General features: G+C 37.9%; 1 protein-coding gene across 4 annotated transcripts in view; it reads right to left on the bottom strand.

Moving 5' to 3' along the window:
- Positions 1-1,147: 1,147 nt before the first annotated feature.
- NAV3 (neuron navigator 3) overlaps positions 1,148-23,989 on the bottom strand; it is an 898,556-nt gene continuing 875,714 nt past the window's right edge. For all 4 annotated transcript variants that reach the window (XM_010833878.1, XM_010833876.1, XM_010833879.1 and 1 more), the window contains 6 exons: positions 17,767-17,921; positions 16,217-16,288; positions 15,453-15,649; positions 14,180-14,298; positions 9,981-10,184; positions 1,148-3,774 (listed from right to left, as the gene is read on the bottom strand). In XM_010833878.1, coding sequence (XP_010832180.1) covers positions 3,655-3,774; positions 9,981-10,184; positions 14,180-14,298; positions 15,453-15,649; positions 16,217-16,288; positions 17,767-17,921 — 867 coding nt within the window. In that variant the 3' untranslated portion in view covers positions 1,148-3,654. The remainder of the gene's footprint in view (positions 3,775-9,980; positions 10,185-14,179; positions 14,299-15,452; positions 15,650-16,216; positions 16,289-17,766; positions 17,922-23,989) is intronic.

The following is a 23,989-nucleotide window of genomic DNA, read 5'->3' as shown; positions in this document are numbered from 1 at the left end:
CATGAATACATTTACAAATTCAATAATGAGAGTATTTGTTACACTACTGATGTTATTAATGTATTATAATGGCTGTGCTAATATAGTAGCTGGCATTTATTCCATTTCCTGAGTGCCAGGCATCATTTGAAGTACTTTACAGATCTAAATTCAATACTCCCAATAGCCCTATGAGATAGGTACTATTACCTCATGTTATAAATGAGAACACTGAGTTTTAGAAGATGCAGTCTTAAAAAAAAAATACTGTTGATCTTTGAAAACACAGTAATTGTAAGAGCTGGATATTATTCCAGTCATCCAGTTGATAGGTGAGGAAACTAGGCATAAAGAGTGTGAGTAATTGGCCAAGGTTACACAGAGAATGATACTGTTGGGACCCACACTTACACAGCCTGATACCAAAGGTGTGAGAATAATGTTCAAGTTTTATATCAAGTCAGTGTTTACCTGGATAAGATGAATTGTGGAAATTTCCAAATCTCTGAAGGTGTGAATAAAGGAAACATTTATCCATTTTTATCTATTACTGTACTTCAACTCATTTTAACTAATATATATATATATATTTTTTTTTTTTTCTCAACAAGTGTCCTAATTTTCCTGCTTCTAGAATTAAAACCCTACTTAGGGTACCCAAGTAAGCATTCCAATTACTGGTATGAAAGACCAAGGTGCTTTGAAAAAAATTTTTCATTTTAAAGAGGGTTCCTTTTCTTTTTATAATCTCTTAAAAATAAACCATCACCAGAAGAATTCTTCTACGTTAAAAGCATCTTTAGAGCTAAAAGGTCAAAAAAAGTTAATGGAATAAAAACAAAGAAACATTTAATAAGTTGATATAATTAAGTGAATATTAATATTTTATTTTATATTAATGCTTATTTTATAATCACTTAGGTAGACTAATAATGAGTTTTCTAAAAATATTCACTGAATAAATAACTTTCATTTAAAAAGATATACCTAGTGCCTTCAATATATTTACTCATTTAAAAGCTATGAGGTTCTTTCTATGAGGAATATAAAATTAAAAAATCACATACATCCTACTCATGGCTTATTAATAGTGCAAGCAACATTTTAAAGTTTGATACTTTTGGTGCATAATTATTCAATTCTCTCCACATATAGACACCACACCTTGTTGTCAATAAATAATTCCACTTTAATGTCAAAGTAATAATTTAGACAGATACAGGGTGCACATTTGCAAAAAAATATATGCAAGCTGGTTTACAAGCTAGAGGAACAACCAACCAATAGAAAATACATCACCCAGTTAAGTCCACTGACACCAAGTAGTTGCTGTCGGGGCTTTACAAAGACTACAAAACTTTTCAGATGATTTATTTCACTGTTTCTATTTACACGGTATGTTACATCAAAAATGTACAAAATATAAAATGTATACAGACAAATGTTTCACAAACTAGTTTAAGTTGTGAACTAGGCGGACCTACTGGGATGTATTGCAGGAATTTCTGTTTAATGATCATGTTTGGACTGTGGTTCTCAAAACGGCAGGGAAAGATTAGCAATTTTCTTAGATCACATATTGTACAAGGGCCACCAGTCACTCATCCAGCTACGTACGTCGACGTTTCACTGAAGACGTGATCCACGTTTGAGGCTTCACAGTCAGGGTGCCCTTCCTATGTGCGCACATCCAGTCCCGACTTCCCTTAGGGCGATAGCACCGTGGAGGGCCTGCAGACTGAGCGACTCTGGCAGCTGCGCCGGTGTCTCGTGTGGTGGTTGTTCTACAGCAGCTGACCCGTGGGCCGTCACAGAGGGTAGCACCAATTGGACGTCCTGAAGTAGCAAATTTTCACACGCATGGACCAAGTCTACACCGTGGCCTAGCCCTTGGGGTGATGAATTTCAAACCTGTCCTCTGTGTGTGGTGGGAACTTCTCCAGTCACTCCCGTCAGCTATCATATACTCTCTTGAAAGCCTGCCATGACAGATGCACTTTCAGACATTTTTACTTTTCCAAAAATGTATTGGCTTCATGGACAGTTTTGAAGCATGCTCACTCTAGCACTGATAGCTCCTGCATGGTCATCACGACTGTAAATACAGGACAAACACACCAGGTAACAACAGCATTGAGGGTCTGCATTCTGTATTTGTTTGCAACGTACAGGAAATCTCAGCAAGTGAAACATCTCTTAACACCCACAGGATAAAATACAATTTGTGTGTGTGTTTGTTTTGAGTTGTGCAAGTTTTTTAAATGATTATTTACAATACCTACCCAGTAGACTGTGCAAATCTAACCTTCTTTTACAGTATAAATGCCTTCTCATCCACAGTGACTTCACTGCTTCAGTGTTCTCGAATGCTGAATTTCTCATGTACAATAATACCCATCAAAACAACATGCTCAAAACTCATAATAATTAAAAAAAAAAAATAGGAGAGAAAAGCCGAATAGTTGTGCTCATGCTGCATGTAGTGCTTCCAGCTCTGCTGGATAAAAATTCACCCTCTCCCGCCTTCTGAAACTCTTTCCCCTAGAACTGGATGGAAGATAGCCACATGGCTTAGCTTTTAAATGACAGTCAAAGAGGGTTTCTGGGTTACTTGAGTCTTTTGGAGGATAGGCAAAGCAATCTATTCTCAAGGTAAAAATACTGATCTTTCTCCTATCCATTTCTTCAAAAACAAACACAAAAATAGAGATGAGGCTACTGTGTTAACTGGTGTTATAAGTGAAGATGGTGGAAATTACCAATGGTTCAGGATTTAAACCAACTGTTAAACTGTTGTAGAAATCGGTTTAAGGCAGTGAGACAGCACCATAAGAAATGTTCCTTCTTTTCACTGACAAGGCTCAAACAAATAAAGCCCTAAAAAGCCTGTTGTCAGTGTTGACTAATAATTGGTATAAAACTTTTTTTTTTTAAAGGGAATGGGCAGGTGGTTTAAAAAGACCACAGTGGGAAAAACAACCTTATCAAACCTGTGACTCAGACACTAAAGCGTGGGTGAAGCAACATCCCGTGCTCACGGCGGTAGAGAATGATGCTGGCACTCCTCCAGCTGGCCACAGCAGTGTTTCCCTGGGGTCGCACAATTCCGTTTGTGCTTGTAGAGGCCTGGCCTCTTCGTTTTGGAATGGGGTGAGCACACAACGCAAACACTACTGGGGCTCCGCGACCAGCACCATGTGGCACAAAGGAGGCTGGACGGGTCAGGAGAGTGGCCCCTGCTCGGGGAGAACCCCTCAGAGGAAACCAAGAGAAGGAACGACAATAACAGAAAAAGAACAAAGAAAAGAAAGAAAAGGTCTGCACTGTAAACTTTTAAAGAGAAAAAACAGAAAGTCCAGTTTGGCTATCCCACATGCAATCTTCAGGTGCCCTGTCGTTAGGGTCCTTTCCAGTTGAGTATTGGAGCCTTACATCACTCCACAGAGATTTAAAAAAAAAATGCCTAGAAAGAAAAGCAAGTTACGCTTCTGTGTCAACTGAGTATCTTGGCGGTTCAGACTTAGTTCTGCTGTCTCCTTAGAGACCACAACTCTGGGTCAGGGCCCTGACAGGATGCTTTCATACTGGCAGTGGTTTAATGAAAATACCTTACTTTTCAAACATTTTTTTTTTTTTTTTAAGCATAGTCTTCTTCCCCTAACTTTTTTTCACCCTCTAGAGGGTAGATTCAAGAGACGAATCCAAAATGTCTTCATGATGGCTGGTGCTATCACTGTCGCAGCTTTGTGTGCCCGAGTAATTGGCTGCTTCTTGGAGTTTCATTAGCATATTCATCTGAAGAAAGAAAAAGAGACATCGATGGAGGCGATGATGCATGGAAAAAGCCAGGCCCAGAAAATACACGGCCCCGAGCCACACGGGGCACCCATCTCATCCCCTCCAAGGGAAACGGAAAACAATTTTAGACTTTGACTGGTTGCCCCGGCTCCCAGACTGCTTCTCCCACACATGACTACAACGGCAAACCATAAGGACAAAATAGGGCCTCTGGATAAGTCTTTTATTCGCGATTGTAAATGAATACAGCGCCAGCAGGGAGCGCGGAAAGGAAACTGTATCACAGCCGGACATCTGGGCTCGTGGCTGCAGAGGACGCCAAGCTGCCCAGCTTTTTGGCTGTGAGAAGCAGAAAGCGCTGAATGGCAACTGAAAGTCCTGAACGTTCCTACACGCCGACGGGCACACAGGCTTCCGCTCAGGGTCCCTGGAGAGAAGGCGGGGCTGGAGTAGAATGGAACCAGCTGCTTCATACAAGCCCCCCATCTGCTGCTTAAGCGTTGACCTCGAGAGGAGGCGACCGAATGAAGCCGACCATGAGCATTTGAAGAGGGCAAAGGGAAGAATCTCCGTCAAGCTTCTGTGGCTGTTGAACACCTGGCTAAAATATGACGGATATCTCACTGAAAAGAAAAACCACCTTCTGGAACAAGAGCAGCTGTCTCAAGTTTCCCAGCCTTTTAGGACAATGGCAACGTTTGTTCTCTTAAAAGGGACATGGGCAGGAAAGCAGCTGGGGAGAAAGGCAGCTAGTGTTTCCGGGTATTAGAAAATAAAAGGAGGCCACTTTGCTTGGATTTTGAGAGATCTGCAGATTCAGTGGTAGAGATGGATAAAGAAATCTTGTTCAAAAGCAAATCGTGAATAAATGATTTGACAGTTTTAGAAAGCACAGAAAAATTGGCACATCTTCGGGAGGGTATGGACTTGTTTTCTTATCAAGAGTTTCTGTTAATGGTAATAATCTTTGTATTGTTTAATGCATGCTAACTTTACTATTTATTATGTAATCAAAGATGTTCTTTTTTTCCCCCAACTTAAAATTTAGGGAAACTGATCCAATAGAAAGGCTAAATCAAAAAGGATTCCTTAGTCATATGTTAAGCTCTGCTTGCTGATACATTCAGTGTAAAATGTGTGTTCAATTAAAAAAATGTTTGTGAAATAAAGTGACACACTGGTAATTACCAGTTCCATCAAGAATGCCTTCCTGACAAAGAAGCTATAGTTATAGCATATTTTAAAGTCATTTTAATATTCTTTAGGACAATATTTTTCAACGTAAGTTTCTGTCTAATGCCCTGAATTTATTAAACAAGCTACATAAACATATAAAAGTAGCTGATGATAACCTCTTAAAACTCAGTGAGTCAAAAAGCTAAATGTCTCCATCAACATAGTGTTTCTTTCTCTCCCCCCTTCTCTGTCTCTCTTTTGAACACACACATACACTCCCACCTTCATGCACATTCATATTCCTTTGTCCTTTCTTTTGTTACTCTCTCTAAGTAGCTGGCTGTATGTTCAAGCATCTGGGTGAAGATAATTTGTAAAAAACAAAAACAAAAACACTGTGTTTTGAGCACCTTTCAAGAATAGAAATGCTTTCAAGGTTATGCCTTGATCTCAAAAATGCTTTCAAGGTTATGCCTTGATCTCAAATATTTGAAATCACTTGAAAGCTGACTGTTATAAAAGTTTTACGGTATAATAATAGTATTATTAAAGTCTTATGTTTTGAAAATGGTGCCATATAGTAAATATGTTCCATTAAAATAAGTTCCAAGTCTCAGATTCATGGTAAATACATAAAGGATTTACCGTGCCTTCTCAGAGGGTTGCTTTGTACATTCGAGTCAAAGGAGGTAGGTAAGTTTCACATCAATCAGTAATATGACTGGGTATAATCAGGGTGGATCATTATTATCTACACAAGTATTTCCTTGCACTCTTTTCCCCTGCTTCTTTCCCAGACCCATAGGCATAAACACAGTGCCTATCATTTGTAACACCCTGGTCAGGTCCTTATCATCCCTGGTATTTACACATCTGCCCGTCCTCCAGCCTCTATCCTCTTTCCTTTAACCTGCCCTCTATTCTATTACCAAGGTGATTTTTATAAACTGCAAATCTAGTAAGTCCCTTGCTCAAAAATCTTTGGTCGCTCCCCATTGTGTGGTAAAAATTTAACTTCAAGATAAACAAGGCTTCACATCACTTATCAATTGTAGACTTCTGTAGCTTTAATTCTTTCTGTCCCTTTTATTCTAATTCCACAGATTTGTATACAGCTCCCTAAACTCATTATTTTTATTGTACTGTTTCATCATGTTTCACTTGCTGTTTTTTAAATTTTGGATCGTCTCTATCCAACCTCATTATGAAATTTTATTCATCCTTCCAGACCTAGCTCAAGAATATCCTCCTCTGAGGAGCTTTATCCTAACCACTTTCTCAACAGACTCAAAACTTTACCTAGAACATACTTCTATCATTATTGCACTGTAATTTATATATATAGATATCTTTCTCCATGGCTGGATTATGAGCTTCTTAATGTCAGAAATGATATTGATTTTATGATCACCAGGATTTAGCCTGGAGTACATACTTATTATTTACTAATATTTACTGAATTAACGAGTCTATTGATGATGAATACACATTATATTTTCAATACTGTGAGATGTGCCAAAAACTTACATCCTTGTTCAGAGTCAAAAATATATTACTGACACTGAGGTTTTCTCTGAGTACTTCTGATTTAGATTGGACTACAAATATGTTGTTACCTTATGTCAGTCATTATAAAAATATAGAGCAATAAATGCAGAGAGATACTTGCCAATCAGAATGTGCCTGATTCACAGATATCTAGATGAGAAGGTTTTCTCATCTAATATGTCAAACATCATAACCCCTTGTTCTTTAAGATGTTGAGTGAAGCAGAGGGTTAGGAATCAGAGATTTTTTTTTTAACTCAAGTTCTCATTCAGAATGTAGAGATTCTGATCCCTTTTCTAAAGTAGAAGATAAGAACATCTACAGTCAGGGAAAAGAGTGATTAATGGGTTTAGCTCACCAGGACTGTGTGAACTGGGAAAATTTAGGACATCCCCTAAACGTCCCATACTCTATAGTGTAACCCTGAAAACAAACCTTATAAACACCTTACCTGTATCAGGAACTGTATGAGAAACTGCAAAGGGAGAACTGGAAATTATAAAAAATTCAGAAGAAATAACCCATATTTGTACTGTAAGGCTTATTTTTTGTCTATTACATATGGATGTGAGAGTTGGACTATAAAGAAAGCTGAGAGCCAAAGAATTGATGCTTTTGAACTGTGGTGTTGGAGAAGAATCTTATAAAGCCCCTTGGACTGCAAAGAGATACAACCAGTCCATCCTAATGGAAATCAGTTCTGAATATTCATTGGAAGGACTGATGCTGAAGCTGAAACTCCAATACTTTAGTCACCTGATGCAAAGAACTGACTCATTTGAAAAGACCCTGATGCTAGGAAAGATTGTAGGTGGGAATAAAAGGGGATGACAGGATGAGATGGTTGGATGGCATCACTGACTCAATGGACATGAGTTTGAGTAAATTCTGGGAGTTGGTGATGGACAGGGAGGCCTGGGGTGCTGCAGTACTTGGGGTCGCAAAGAGTTGGACATGACTGAGCGACTGAACTGAATTGAACTGATCAGGAATTACTTAGTGTATAGTCACAGATTTGTGGAATTCAAAACAATTTCACCATCACTCTTGTTTAGTTATTTAGCTATGTATGAGCTAAAGGGCCAGACACTTGTTATAAAATATAAGTTCAGGTCCTCAGGAAGTTTATGAAACTGAAAGTCACTTAGTCATGTCCAACTCTTTGCAAGCCCAAGAGTTGCAAGCCCCAACTCTTTCCAAGCCCTAGTCCATGGAATTCTCCAGGCCAGAATACTGGAGTGGGTAGCCTTTCCCTTCTCCCAGGAATCTTCCCAACCCAGGGATAGAACCCAGGTCTCCCGCATTACAGGCAGATTCTTGACCAGCTGAACCACCAGGGAAGCCAAGAATACTGGAGTGGGTAGACTATCTGTTCTCGAGTGGATCTTCCAGATCCAGGAATTGAAGTGGGGTTTCCTGCATTGCAGGGGGATTCTTTACCAGCTGAGCTACAAGGGAAGCCCCAAGAAGTTTATAGTTTAGATCAAATGTTCTAAATAAGAGATCCCTGGGCTCTAAGTAGATCAATGTATATTTCTTATGACTTTATGGAACTTTTTGACATAGTATGGAAAATCTTCTGTGTGCATGCATTTTATCGGGAAAAAAGTCATGAAACTTTATCAGATGGTTCACATGTAAATTCCAAGATGTTCAAAATGGTCAACTGAAATGATGAGATGTACATGTGTTGTGGTTATTAGTGTAAGGATATTCCACAAAATATCAACTTATAATTTTATGTCTTTATGTATGGTTGGAGACGGCAATGGCACTCCACTCCAGTTTTCTTGCCTGGAAAATCCCATGGATGGAGGAGGCTGGTAGGCTGTAGTCCATGGGGTTGCTAAGAGTCGGACACGACTGAGCGACTTCACTTTCACTTTTCACTTTCATGCATTGGAGAAGGAAATGGCAACCCACTCCAATGTTCTTGCCTGGAGAATCCCAGGAACGGCGGAGCCTGTTGGGCTGCCGTCTATGGAGTCGCACAGAGTTGGACACGACTGAAGCGACTTAGCAGCAGCAGCAGCAACAGGTATGGTTACAGACTATAATTTAATCATTTCTTTAGATTCCCTGGTGGCTCAGATGGTAAAGCATCTGTCTGCAATGCGGAAGACCGGGGTTTGATCCCCAGGTCGGGAAGATCCCCTGGAGAAGGAAATGGCAACCCACTCCAGTACTCTTGCCTAGAACATTCCATGGATGGAGGAGCCTGGTGGGCTACAGTCTATGGGGTCGCAAAGAGTTGGACACAACTGAGCGACTTCACTTTTTATGTTTAAGTAACATAAGGATATTTATCTCAGCATGTCTTCTTACTGTATTGGTTATTCAGTGATTTCTTTAGCCAGAATAGTAACCTAAAAAACACATTACATTTGAGACAAATTTATGGCAAGTCATCTCTAAAAATAAAAAAATACATATGAGAATAAAGTTATTTTACTAGGAACAGCATGTGCTTAGTATTTCCAGAATATTCGTGCTTCGGGGTTTTATTGACTTATAGTATGACTTCCAAGAATGCAATCTGAGCAAGGCAGGGAATAATAGCCCTCTATAAAGAAAGCTGAACACCAAAGAATTGGTGCTTATGAACTGTGGTGTTGGAGAAGACTCTTGAGAGTCCCTTGGACTGCAAGGAGATCCAACCAGTCCATCCTAAAGGAGATCAGTCCTGGGTGTTCTTGGAAGGACTGATGTTGAAGCTGAAACTCCAATACTTTGGCCACTTGATGCGAAGAGCTGACTCATTGGAAAAGACCCTGATGCTGGGAAAGATTGAGGACAGGAGGAGAAGGGGACGGCAGAGGATAAGATGGTTGGATGGCATCACTGACTCAATGGACATGGGTTTGGGTGGAGTCCAGGAGTTGGTGACGGGACAGGGAAGCCTGGCGTGCTGAGGTTCATGGGGTCACAAAAAGTTGGACACAACTGAGTGACTGAACTGAACTGAACTGAATTCCAAAGTCAGTTCATTCTTCTCTACTGTTGGCAATGGAGCACTAATCCTAAATTTAGTTAGACAAAATTTTACATGTAAAATGTAAAATTGATACATGTAAAATATTCTTTAGTTTTTCAAGTATAGATTATATTCTTTTTTTTTTGTCATTTTAGAACAAAATTCAGCTTTTTCTTACATACCTAATGAATTGAGTCCTGCAATGTTTGAAGTTTATTTATTTATATAATTTTCTGCTTAATAAAAGAAAAATTATGGCCTCAGAGCTCAGCCTGGTTTAAGTGTTTTTGATTATTTTGAAGTATACAAGTTTGGTCTTTTTAAAGAGTTTCACCCAATGAATGTAGGCCAAAGGTAAAAATTTGAAAACTGAGTATCAACATCAGGACAATCTCAAATATTACCCAGGAAAACGAATTAGTGTCTCTGATGCAAATGACTAAATGCTAGTGGCTGCACACTGTAGTCAAGATTAGACAGGAAGAATCAAACATCGGCTTCTTACCAGGGGATCCCCCTCTGTGTCAGCTTGTGGAATGTGCTTTGAGGTTGTAGCTTCCTTCGTGGATATACAGCCCTCATACCCAACATCTTCTGGTCGCAACTGAAGTAATGCTGGGCCTTCCTGAGGCAGAGATGCTGAGCTCCATGGGTATGTATCAAGCACCCACTTGGAGGGATCTTCCCAAGGTGCTCGTTTCCCATACATCTAAAAAGTGATCACATATTTAGCACATATAAAATAAATTCCTTGTGTGTGTGTGTTTTTTTTTTTTTTTTTGGCAATGCAGCTTGTAGGATCTTAGTTCCCAGAACAGGGATTGAACCCATGCCCTCAGCAGTGAAAGCCTGGAGTCTTAACCACTGGACCACCAGGGAATTCCCTACATCTCTGTTCAGTACAGAGGTGGCTACTAATTGCACATTGAGTCCCTGTGGGACTTTCAGGGGAATGAAGTGTCCATATGCTATTTCCCAGATTTTAAACTATCTGTATAGTTCACTTTAAATTTGAAGGCTAGACAAAATAAATGGGCAGCATTTGGGGGAGAGTATGAGGGATGTTTATTTTAAATACATAAAGAAATGACTACCCACATTTATCTTTGTTAGTAATTTTACAAACTAAATGAAAGCTCAACATTGAGAAAGGGAAGTTCCAGTAATAGAGAAATAAAAAGATTCATGCTAGACACTAAATACCTTTATTTACTAAAGTGTACTTTGGAAAGATGATGAATACAAGAGATTTCTTTTCTCTACTTCATTCTACTCAGATTTTCCTTGACAATAAGCATTCTTTCCCTGACAACCATTTCCATCAAATTAATTTCCTCTGTAATCTCATTGCTTCCTATTAAAACTTCTTTGAGATATTTGTTTGTAAGACCACTGAAAACTTTGTCAGAACTCCTCTGGAGGAAGAAAGTTGATAAGAAAGAGATTATAAAGCCTGGTTAAAATACAGGTAGTGGAGTAGACAGCAGATGAACACAAGTGACGTTAAAAAAATTTTACACTGGAAGCAAAGCCAAAACCAAACGAGAAACAGCACACTAAGGAGACAGAGGTTGGTGGGCTTGGGGGGAAAAAAAAGAAAAAGTACAGACCACAAAGGCATAGAAAGAAAGGTTAAAATTAAGAGTAGAGGGCAGTAACATAGGCACACTAGTTCTTTGATGGACTTTCCTACTCTACTGAGGGCAACCCTGGTTATTAGGTGTACATTTGGTCCCAGGAGGCACCGAAAACCAGTGTGAAGCGTTTCGTGTGGTTTGCTGTGCTTCAGTGAGACAAAAACAAAATGGCAGATGCTGAGTCCAGGAAAGGCCCACAGTCTGCTTGGAACTGTCTTTTGAGCTTCTCCTGGAGAAGTTGCATGGGTTGTGGCAGGCTTGCCTTAAGGGAAAAAAAAGTTCAGGTCTTGATATCTACACATCTAGGGGATAACAGTCAGAGAAGGCAATGGCACCCCACTCCAGTACTCTTGCCTGGAAAATCCCATGGACGGAGGAGCCTGGTAGGCTGCAGTCCATGAGGTTGCACAGAGTCAGACATGACTGAAATGACTTAGCAGCAGCAGGGGATAACAGTAGGAGTAGTAATCAGCTTTTTAAAAATAGTTCTGTTATTTTGGAGCAGAAATTGTCTCTCAGTTAAAAATCTACTTAGATTGCTATACAACTTAAACTAATTGAAGGAAAGTATATAAATCTTGGAATGGAAACATTACAAAAAGAATATGAAAATCTAGCAGAATCAATTGATGATGTCCAGAATCATCATGGACAGCAAAATTGGGGGTGACCAATAAAAAGGTAAATAGGCTCAATTCTGTATTTCAGAGTTAAGTAGATGTTATAGAACAAGAAATGAAAGAAGAGACATTTAAATATTCAGAAGGAGATGGTCTGACTGCTGACATTTCAAGAAAGACAGAATCATCAGGATAAAAATCAGAATCCAGTGCATCACAGTGTTTTTTCGAACTAGAACATCTGGCAAAGAGTATTTGCCATACGGTCCCCCACCAAAGCATCAGCCTTCATTTGGGGAGAAATTATTCTATTCCTCTCAACTCAGATTTTATCTTTGCAACCATGCTTTATTTTTCCACCTTTTGTTCCAGTTCATGGTTCTTTGTTGCCAGTATATCCAAGAAAATAGTTCATGACATGTGTGATTTCTCTTCTTCCTGTTCCTCCAGAAGTCACATATGGACCATCCCAAGAACATCATCTGCCAACAGACTTCCAGTCCAGCATATCCTTCAGTAGTGATAACTCTCTCCTCACCAAAGGGTTTTCCTTTTTTTCTCAAAGTGCTGTATCTGCCTCCTGCATCCTCCGTTTCCCCCAAGCCTCAGCTATTCCCTATGTTGTGATTGATCCAACTTTTACTCTAACCTACTAACAAACATCTAGAACCACAGCAGAAAACTTGAGATATTTTTATTTCTCCTCAAAAAAAATTTTTTGGAGTATCTTTCCAAATCTTTATTTAAAGGGAATTTTTATAGAATGATAAATTCTTAGGATGGTGCTTTATAAATAATGACTTGAACATTAAAAATGCTACATACTTCTAAAAAACGAGATTTAAGGATTTTTAAGGTATTACTGTTTTTGAGTTTTCAAAACCCTTCTAATTCTTCTGATGTATTAGCAAATGAATAAGAAATAAGGAAAATTTAATATATAAAGATTTGGATAATAGTTTACTAATGCTGAAATAGATCTAGAGGAACACATAATTAATTTAAATATTAATTTAAAAATCATGACCTCATGAATATTTTAAATAAAATTTCATACAAATATATGATGTTTTTGGAACAAATAATTGAAACCAAGAGACCCAACTTACTTCTGAGATAGCATAATAGTTTTAGATGAATCTTGACATGTACTAAGTTATACTTGAAAATAAAAACTTTTGGCACAGTCTTTAACTTTGTTGGAGACATTTTCTCAGGCTGGTTTGGCTCATACCATTAAAAATATGAAACTGAGTTATTTAAATCTGAGGTAGAACCAGTTGATAGCATTCTCTAGGATCATTACCTCTGTACGTTCTGAACATCCTCATAATATTCATCACGTTCACCATCCTGTTAGTTCTAAATCACTGCCATGCCTTTCTACAAGGTGAGGAAAGCATAAGGAAGTGAAAGGAAGTGAAATGAAGGAAAATAGACAACCAATTTTTTTAGACAGTGATATAAAGACTTAACACAGAACTGCAGATGACAAAATGTGAAAAGCATGAAGTATATCTTAGTTCTGGCAGCACTTGTGATAACCAGAAATAGAGATGCCTAAAACTGAGAATAGAGAAAAGCAAAAACTGCCTAAACCTTGGCTGAGTTATTGTAAAGATGACTGGATTTTTCTGCCACAAGTTTGGTGATTATACAACGCGAATCTTAAAAAAAATTCACACAAGGAAAAATAATCAAGACTTACAGAAAAGGGATGATATATTTTGTTGAAAAGGGGTTTTCTTATTAGGGATGTATTTTGATTTCTTAGTTAAGAGTAAATAGAAGGGGTGGTTGCAGGGCCTTGATGTAAGGTAGAGGAGGGAGGAGCAGAGATGCTGCTAAACCAACCTGTTTTGAAAAATGAAATGCCTTAGATTTAGAGCACCTGTAAAAACAGAAAGGAATTTTGCAAGGGATGTTAAAGGGTTTCAAGCAATGAAACATCCTAAAGCAGGGAATCTATTAATGTAAGCACAAACTACTTGCTACTGATTATATAAGAAGAGAATAAATGGGGAATTTCCTAGAGATCCAGTGCTCCCACTGCAGGTGGCATGGGTTTCACCCCTAGTCAGGGAAGATCTCGCATGCTGTGTGACATAAGAAAAAAAAAAAGAAGAGAACAAATGACCACGGTCCATATCAACATGCCTGTTTTATAAGATGCAGAACTGTGCAATTAACTAGCTATCTAATAAGAACAGTTTGTAAATACCAATGGCAATAAATTTGGCCTTCAATGTGTTCTTATTGGAATTCTTTCTCCTACATATTTATTCTCAGAAAAAAATGTATTAGAAACTATTTGTTCTTTCAAGCTACCTTTATTTTTCTGCACAAATCAGAGAAATTATTTTTTTTTGTTTGTTTTTTTGCTTTTAAAGGATGATTTTTTTTTCTATTTCGTTTTTTAAAACAGTTAAGAAAATTGAGTACTATACCTGCAGACCTTCTCTTACTGCCTCCAGAATATAAGGTACCAAAGAATAGTTCCAGAGATCCATGAACCATACTCTAGAACCTTCTACATCCATGGGACAAGGCAGGAAAAGTCGAGGGCCTGAGAAGAAAGAAATAACAAACCATTTATGAGAATCCCTGTATTTAGCAATCTAAAGACATATTTAGACACCGTTCTGGGGGTATTAATATGCTTCTTATAGGATTCTTAGAAAATTATAATCTTGGTCAGCTTAATTATTATCAGTGTTTTACTGAAGATCCATCTTCAGGACCCTCCTTTATTTTTACACTAAAATCTTAGTCTAATACATAACATTTTAGTATTAGGAGAAACCTTAAAGGTCATAATCCAGTCAATCTGCTCCACTTTACAAATGACAAAACTATGATGGAATGAATTGTCAAATATAAAATATGTCATTATTTGCTGGAAGTGGGCCTCTGCAGTGGTCTTCTGATCCCAATTGTAGAATTGTCCTAATTCTTTCTACACTGTGCCTTTAGTGAGTATATCTTTCTGATCCACAAGGATCAGCAAGGAAAAGGGGACTTTTTTTGTGTACAACTTAAGAATGAATATAAAAATAAACATCTTTATGCCAACTCAAGACAAATAACTCAAACAACTGTATCTTCATGAAAATATAAAATGCCTAAATTATCTTAAAATCTCTCACAACTATAATTCATATATGCTAAAATTTGTTTTAGCATAAAAATGATACTCTAAAAAGATATGATTTATTTCACATGGCTACCTGACTTTTAGTCGTCTATATTAAACTAATATAGCTGTCTACATTAGTTGATGTTAGCAAAGTTTCATGCTTGTATGCGTGCTAAGTCTTCTCAGTCATGTCTGACTCTTTGTAACCCTAAGAACTGTAGTCTTCCAGGCTCCTCTGTCCATGGGATTTTCCAGGCAAGAATACTGGAGTGGGTTGCTATGCCCTCCTCCAGGGGATCTTCCCATCCCAGGGATTGAACCCACATCACTTATGTCTCCTGCATGGATAGGCAGGTTCTTTACCAGTAGTGCCACCTGGGAAGCCTTAGTAAACTGTAACAGTCAGATGAAAAGACACAAAGCTTGAAGGCAAACTTTCGGAAGGAGGAAAAAAAATGAAAACTTAAATTTTTGGAAGCTTCAAAAACATTAGCTTCAGTTGTTATTTTCTACTTCCAATCTGGCTATCTTAACCAAGTACTCTTAGTTCCTGGAAAATGGCATATTGCAATTTTGGAGCTCACCAATTGTAACATCAGAAGAACTGTGTGTTTCTAAAAAACTGTTGAGATGATGCCACGTCTTAGGAATCCAATCTATAATTTTGACTAGGTCATTATTGCGAATGTTCCTTTCAATTTCCATCTCTATCAGTTTCCTTCGAAGGTATCTGCCTAAAAAGCCTTTCACTGGCTCTGTGTGGTTTGCACACAGTACCCACCTATAAAAAGAAAAAAAAAAAACAATCAAAACCAAAACCCAGAAATCCTTATATAAATTAAACTTAAAGTCCACAGTGGTTCTCTCTCCAATATAAAGTAATAATGTTCCTATTTCAGTTGGAGGCCATATGTTAATGATCAAAGAGATGAGACAGTCTATTAACATTAGAGCTAAACTGTATGTAACTTTTCTTTCTGAGCTAAAGAGAAGCTCATGTGCGTCACAGCAGTGAGTGGGAGTGTGCACGCTGAGCACTCTTCTGTAGGAGAATCACAAATCCTGAAATAGGAACTCTCTTCACATTTCTCACATTTAGAAGAAAAGTGTTCTACTTTAGCTGTGACATAGTGAGCAGGAAAAACATTTCTTTTTTCTTCTTTTTTAAAGAAACACTTCTGATTATAGGTCAGGGATCACAAAATGTCTGCTTGAGAAAGAGTGTCAGAAGAAGTGAGAATTATTTCCACACCCCAGGTTACCGATTCGTCAGTGTACAAATGGAAAAAAACAACCACCAAAAGCAAACAGAAAAGAGACAATACAAACAATTCCAACTTATTTTTACCTGAAATTGTGATGTAGCTCTAGATTTGGTGATGAAGAAACTCCCTGATTCATTGTTCCAATAATATATGGACTGGAGACAAAAAGAAAAGAAAATGTATATGCATTAAAGGTAAAAGATATTAATACGTTAAAATTGCCTCAGGAAACAATTTGGATAAACTTGTATTCTTCCCTTTAAAATTATGCTGTAAAGGGGTAATTTTATGACATTTGGCTGGAAAATTACAAAGATCACTGAAGTAGAAATTAAGATTTGGGGCTCAAATGTCAGCTCTGGCATCCTAGGCAAATCATTGTAATCATTTTCCCTCTCTAATCCCATGTTTACTCATATATAAAATAAAGAGATTAAGTAGAATAATCATAGGGATCTCATCCCACTCTAATATCTAATGATTCTTTTGCTTATAATCCAATTAATTAATTTTTCCTTTATTATTTCATATTTCTAGCAGAGATAACTGGGATACTTGCACCATTGAAACTAACATTTATGCAGTTGTTCTTATATGTTCTTTTTTAGAGATCATACTACAGTGAATCTTAACAATCTTTTCAGATTTTTTATACCCTACTTTAACCTTTTCTCTCATGTAAATAGTTAAACATTAGAATCACTAAGGACAAAGGTATATCTGAATGTAATAAATTTACTTCTATAGGAAGGTTGAATTTAAACTTTACTATGGACTAAAAATGAAACAGTTCTATAGCCTTGTTCTAGTTCTTAATTTCCCTGATTCAAACATTCTGTTATTGATAAGAGTCAATAATAGGGCTTCCCTTGTGGCTCAGCTGGTAAAGAATCCACCTGCAATGTGGGAGACCTGGGTTTGATCCCTGGGTTGGGAAGATTTCCTGGAGAAGGGAAAGGCTACCCACTCTAGTATTCTGGCCTGGAGAATTCCATGGACTGCATAGTCCATGGTGTCACAAAGAGTTGAACACAACTGAGCGACTTTCATATCACATCACATAGCCTCGTTCTAGTTCTTAATATTCCTGATTTAAACATTCTCTTATTGACAATAGTCTTCCAGACTTTTAGCATACGCGTGGAAGGTAATATCATCAAGTAAATACTGTTGCTATAAAAGCACCTGGGACACAGTTGTTGAATGAATAAACAGACGTTTGTAAACATGGTATAATAGTAATGAAGGCTTTTCAAATTAACGACATCCACTGCTGCTGCTGCTGCTGCTAAGTCACTTCAGTCGTGTCCGACTCTGCGCGACCCCATAGACGGCAGCCCACCAGGCTCCCCCGTCCCTGGGATTCTCCAGGCAAGAACACTGGAGTGGGTTGCCATTTCCTTCTCCAATGAGTGAAAGTGAAGTTGCTCAATAGTGTCCGACTCTTCACAACCCCATGGACTAAGCCCACCAGGCTCCGTCCATGGGATTTTTCAGGCAAGAGCACTGGAGTGGGCTGCCATTGCCTTCTCCGAATGGCATCTACTATAGGTCCTAAAGGGAATAAAGGCACAAGAATGCAAGTTTGATCCCCATTTTTCATATTTCATCATTCAAAATATTTCAAACATACCATTTATTGTATTTACAGTTGAGAAAACCATTGAAGATATCACTCAAAGAGCCCACATGATGAAGATTATCGAGAATTATTACAACTGGAAGCTCTGCACCATTATTATCAGCACTGCATTGTTCAGCCAGGTTAGCTAGATATTGTTGCAATTCCTTTAAAAAATAAAGAAAACAAACACATCAATGATAAATTCATACTAATGGTAAGCAATTCATACTTTAGGAATAATGCATTTTGTCTTCCATCTGAGTTCTGTGATTAAAACTCATAGATCATTCCATTGATATAAAATCTTATTCTACAAAGCAAAAAACATATAATGTTGAAAGTGTACATTTTTAAAGCAAAGAGAAAAGCCAGTACAGAACATCTGAAGCAAATATAAAACTGTAAACACAAGGACATATTTCTCAGTTTGTTCTCTCCCTGGAAGAAAGGCAAAAAAAAAAATGAATTCTTGATATGAGCTCTTATGGTAAACCATAAATATTGAGACTCCATTCTTACTTTTGATATAATTATAAAAATGGATTTTAGCAAGCCTTATAATTTGAGGTATAGACTAAATCCAAAATGATACCCCTAAATTTCCATTTAGACTCTAAACGTCTTAATTATTTTGATGAGGTGCATCTGAAAATACAGCCCTGGGACTCAGATAAAACTGTGGTTGGTTGGTTGTTTGATTGACTTATTTATTATCTGCATGCAACTGTTGTAGTTTAAAACAAAGACAAAAGTTGTTATATTTCATTGGGTCACTTGACATTAGCATTTAGCATTTATTAAGTTTCTTGGTTATTTACAGGTATTTTTCCTTTCTAATAGTTTTTAATCTAAATATGATAACCAGTTCACTGATTGCTGTCACAGATGGGTAGGCCAGAAACATAATTAGGTTTCTTAGAATTATCCTAATCAGTAAGAGCATTTCCATAATATTTGCATATTTACAATGACATTTTCAATTTGTAAATCTTGAGCAGGGTTAAAATCAATTTCATGATGGATCTTGAAAATAATGAATAGAATTCCAAATGATAAGTATGTAGTTTTTTACTCTTTCAACACAGATTTAGCAAGTGCCTACTATGTGCCAGGTACTCTGGCATCAAGGATTTAGAGCTTACTTCTACATTCTAGGCATTATAGTTGACAAACAAAAGAGCAGGCCAACAAGCAAATCACAATGTAGTGTGATAAGTGAAATGCACAAAGCACTATAGAAAAACTAAAGAGAGATATCTAATTCAGATTTAAGGTTCAGAGAAATACGCTATGGGGGTGGGAGGTATAATTGAAGAATAAAGAGTAAAGCATAAGAGCTGGAAGATATGAGTGTGTGATGTGTTTGGAGAAATATTAGTGTTCTGCTTTTGCATAAAATGGTACACGGTAGTAGTGATCTCAATGAGAGAAAACAGAAAAGACTGAATCCATGCAGAGAAATTTGGATTTTACTATATAAACACAAACACCACTCATATGCTGTTGTTGTTTTGACAAGGGTAGAGAATTTATCAAAGAAAACATATATTTGAAGGATTTGTCGTTGTTCAGTAGCTCAGTCATGTCTGACTCTTTGTGACCCCATGGACTGTAGCACACCAGGCTTCCCTGTTCTTCACCAACTCTCAGAACTTGTTCGAACTTATGTCCATAGAATTGGTGATGCCATCCAATCATCTCATCCTCTGCTGTCCCCTTCTCTTCCTGCCTTCAATCTTTCCCATCACCAGGATCTTTTCTAATGAGTCAGCTCTTGGCATCAGGTGGCCAAAGTACTGGAGCTTCAGCTTCAGCATCGATTCTTCCAATGAATATTCAGTGTTGATTTCCTTTTGGATTGACTGGTTTGATCTCCTTGCTGTCCAAGGGACTCTCAAGAATCTTCTCCAACACCACAGCTCAAAAGTATCAATTCTTCAGTGCTCAGCCTTCTTTATGGTACAACTCTCACATCCATACATGACTACTGGAAAAACCATAGCTTTGACTATATGGAACTTTGTTAGCAAAGTGATGTCTCTGCTTTTTAATATGCTATGTAGGTGGCATAGCTTTACTTGCAAGGAGCAAGTGTCTTTTAATGTAGATGCTTGAAGGACAGGATGATCAATTAGAAATGGAAAAACCAATCAAGATGCTTACTGCCTTGAGTAGGTTAGGCACATACAATATGCAGATAACTACAATTCATAGTGGAAAATAATACATTACCTCAAAAGAGTATACAACAAAGATTTTGTTCACTGCATATAAAGATTACTTGTGGCTTCTGGGAAAGACTTTCTGGTGGCAGTATTATTTGATATTAACTTTTTATTCTAAAGGTTAGGTGATATTTTGATGCTTAAAAATGGAAGAATAGCTTTCCACATAGAGACAAACAAAGGCAAAACACAAAAATATGAGCTCCATGTAGGAAAGAACCAGTAGTACATGTTTTGTGAAAGAGTTGTAAGTAAATTGGAAAGAAAAGTTTGCAACTTTGAATGATTGGTAAGACTACTGGACTTTTCCTACTGACAGTGAAGAAACATTCACTATTTTGGAGATCTGAGTAATGTAGCCAGAATCATGATTTTTAAGTGAGGTAAATATATTGTTTAACTCTATACTCTGAGCACATCATGAGAAAAGGTGGGCTGAATGAGTTACAAGCTGGAATCAACATAGGTGGGAGAAACAGCCACAACCTCAGATATGCAGATGATACCACCCTAATGGCAGAAAACAAACAGGAACTAAAGAGCCTCTTGATGAGGGTGAAGGAAGAGAGTGAAAGAGCCAGCTTAAAACTAAATACTAAGAAAAAAACTAAGATCATGGCATCCAGCCCCATTATTTCATGGCAAATAGAGGAGGAAAAGGTGGAAGTAGTGTCATATTTCCTCTTCTATGGCTCTAAAATCACTTCGAATGGTGACTGCAGAAATGAAATCAGGTGTTTGCTTCTTGGCAGCAAGTTATGACAAACCTAGACAGTATGTTGAAAAGTGGAGACATTACTCTGTCGACAAAGGTCCATATGGTCAAGGCAATGGTCTTCGAAGTGGTCATGTACAGCTGTGAGAGTTGGACCGTGAAGAAGGTGGGGCAGTGAAGAATTGATGCCTCTGAACTGTGGCGCTGGAGAGTCCCCTGGACAGCAAGGAGATCAAACCATCAACCTTAAGGGGAATCAACCCTGAATATTTGTTGGAAGGACTGATGCTGAACTGAAATTCCAGTATTTTGGTCATCTGATGTGTACAGCTGACTCATTGGAAAAGTCCTTGATCCTGGGAAAGATGGGGGGGCAGGCAGAAGGAGAAGAGGGCATCAGAGGATGAGATGGTTGGATGGCACCACCAGTACAAGGGACACGAACTTGGGCAAACTTCAGAGATGGTGAGGGCAGAGAGGACTGACCTGCTGCAGTCCATGGGGTTGCAAAGAGTCAGACACAACTGGGCAACTGAACAACAACAAGTATATTGTAAAGGAAGAAGAGAAATCAGTCAAGAGAATACTGAAATTGCTGACGCCAAGACACACTGTGGGACTCAAGAGGAATAACAGAGGTATGGGAAGATTTTTGACCTAGAGCAGACAGCAATGGGGAGTCACTGCTGGATTTTAAAGTGATCAGCTTTTAATTATGAAAAGACATTCCATTTCCACGAACTGAAAGCAAAAAGAGACACACAGAGAATTGGAATTTAATGGAAGTTGTAAATCAAGCAGTTAGTAAGCAACTGCAGTAGCCCAGGTAAGCGATAGAGTGTTCATTTGTTTGGGAGGGTGGTGGTAGCAGAGATGGATAGAAGAAGATGCATTTGTGATACATTTTCAGAGTTGGAATTGGCATTTCTAAATATGTATATTTACTGTACTAATGGAAACATATCTGTAAGCTAACAGAAATGTCTACCATATGCAACACGGGTATGGCTAATAGTGTCCAACCGGAACCGACACAAGTTCAAACAAGGAAGTTATCTGGATGAAAACAGATGTGGAGGAGATCAGAATGTTGAGGAATATTTACATTCACTGGAAGGTGAAGGAAAAACAGTCAGTGAACGACACTAAGAAGGAGCTTACTAGAAGGTAGGAAGGAAACAGGAGAGAATTCCATAATCATGAAAATGAGAACAATTTCTAGATAGGGGGATCAATTATAGTAATCAGGTACACATAAATCAAAAGAGAGAAAAGAGGAGGGAGGCGAGAGGAGAGGAGGAAGAGGAGGAGGTGAAGCAGGGAGGTGGCTGAGGGAGGGAGGTGGGGACAGGGAGGTGGAGAAGCTTGACTTGGATTTGGTAAATAAGAAGTCACTGGGTGATTTCTGAAAAAATAGGGCTAGAAGATTCTATTACAGTTCTCTTTTTTCTTGAGACTGGTAGCAGATTCCTTTGGGAATCTAATAAAAGGTATGGACCAGTCAGAAGTAGAAATAGGCAAATACAAGTAATTCAGTCATATAACTTGAGTTTTTTTGTTTTTTTTTTTAACCCCACTTGAAATCATTTCATGAACTTCACCCTAGCTTAACTGGGGTAAAATCTTAGATTGAAGTATTGATATATTAGCATTAGAAGTTTTAGTCCAAGATCTAATAAGGCAGAAAAATAAACAGGTATATCTACCAGATGAATATTGATAATGAGACGAATCCCATACTTTGAAAATACACACAGAACACAGAGGTTGCATAAAAACTATTGATCACTGTTTTCCCTCATTTTGACTCTAGACACACTCAAAATGAATCTGCCAAGTCCAGCTTTCTGATCTTTTCCCACCTAACATTCCAAATGGCTTCAGCCGGCCACATATTCTTTACTGAATCCATCTCCAGCCTTCTGGGCCCACTATATCAAATGTCACAAAGTGTAATTGTTTATGTGTCCTGCTTTCAATCAAAGTATTCCAGCTGGCAGCTCAAGAGAGGGCTTGAAGAATGGGAAGAGGGACAGAATGTAAAATGCAGAGACACCCAAAACATGAAAAGATTTGTTTTCATTTGATGGTTTATTGGTGGACGTTTTTGGAATCACTGAGTACTTTGTGCCTTGTCCCTTCGGAGCTATCAGAGGCACAGCATAAAGCATGTCAGCAGTTACGCAGCTCTGACTCTCAGGGAAGGCGTTTATCTCACACCTTATCCACCCTTTACTGTCGTAACCGACACTTAGCTGCCCCTCCCACAACGCTAGCCTGCCATCCCCATTCTTCTATACCACTCTCACATACCATCAACTCCCAGAAAATAATCGCAAATTCTCTAAAAATGTGGCAAGAACTGGCCAAATTCTCAGGCCAGGACTTGGTATCCAACATTACTGATGGGTCGTTCATATCTTACAACCGTAAAGAAATAATAAACATTTGTTAGTTGGATTCTGTGCTTTCTTGGTGATGAACACTATGTGACTTGTCCACGGATTTCTTCCTATAACTGTTCTCTAGCGTCATCCATTCTGTTCACTTTTGTCATGCTTTATTTATTACTTTATAATAACAAAGATTAAACTGACCTCATAATGGCACAAGTGATTTTATTCAGAAAAAGTAGAAAATAAGAGTGCTGGCTGTATTTGATCAAATTTTAAAGGCCATATAAATTGTTATTGCTTAAAAACATCCCCAAGCACTAAACATTTTTTAACTGAAATAAAAATAACAGATATAATAGTGTCTTATGGAGTGAGGCAAATTTTAGAACTAATGTAAGTTACCCTACTTTATTTTAGCATGTCAAATTATATCCTGAGGAAGGATGGTCAACTTGACTCAAAATTTGACTTTAAGTGATTCTCCAACTTTATCAAAGTCCCGTTTCCTCTAATTAATCTCCTATTTTCCAACCAGTTGCTTTTTTTTTTTTTTCTTTTTTTTTCAGAAAAAAGTACTTCTAAAGAGTTCTTTCACATTCATTAAGGAAAAATCAAACAGAACACAGGGTAATTAAGATATGTCAATTCTTTTATCATTTTGGCTGAAAAGAAACAAAATATGTTAAAGCTTTTAAATAAAGCTTGCCAACATCTGCTGGATCATGGAAAAAGCAAGAGAGTTCCAGAAAAATATCTATTTCTGCTTTAATGACTATGCCAAAGCCTTTGACTGTGTGGATCACAATAAACTGTGGAAAATTCTGAAAGAGATGGGAATACCAGACCACCTGATCTGCCTCTTGACAAATTTGTATGCAGGTCAGGAAGCAACGTGG

This window comes from Bison bison, unplaced genomic scaffold, assembly GCF_000754665.1.
Source record: "Bison bison bison isolate TAMUID 2011002044 unplaced genomic scaffold, Bison_UMD1.0 scf7180017863950, whole genome shotgun sequence".
NCBI lineage: Eukaryota > Metazoa > Chordata > Mammalia > Artiodactyla > Bovidae > Bison > Bison bison.
Note: the sequence above shows the minus strand (reverse complement) of the source record. Positions and strands in the feature narration are given on the sequence as shown.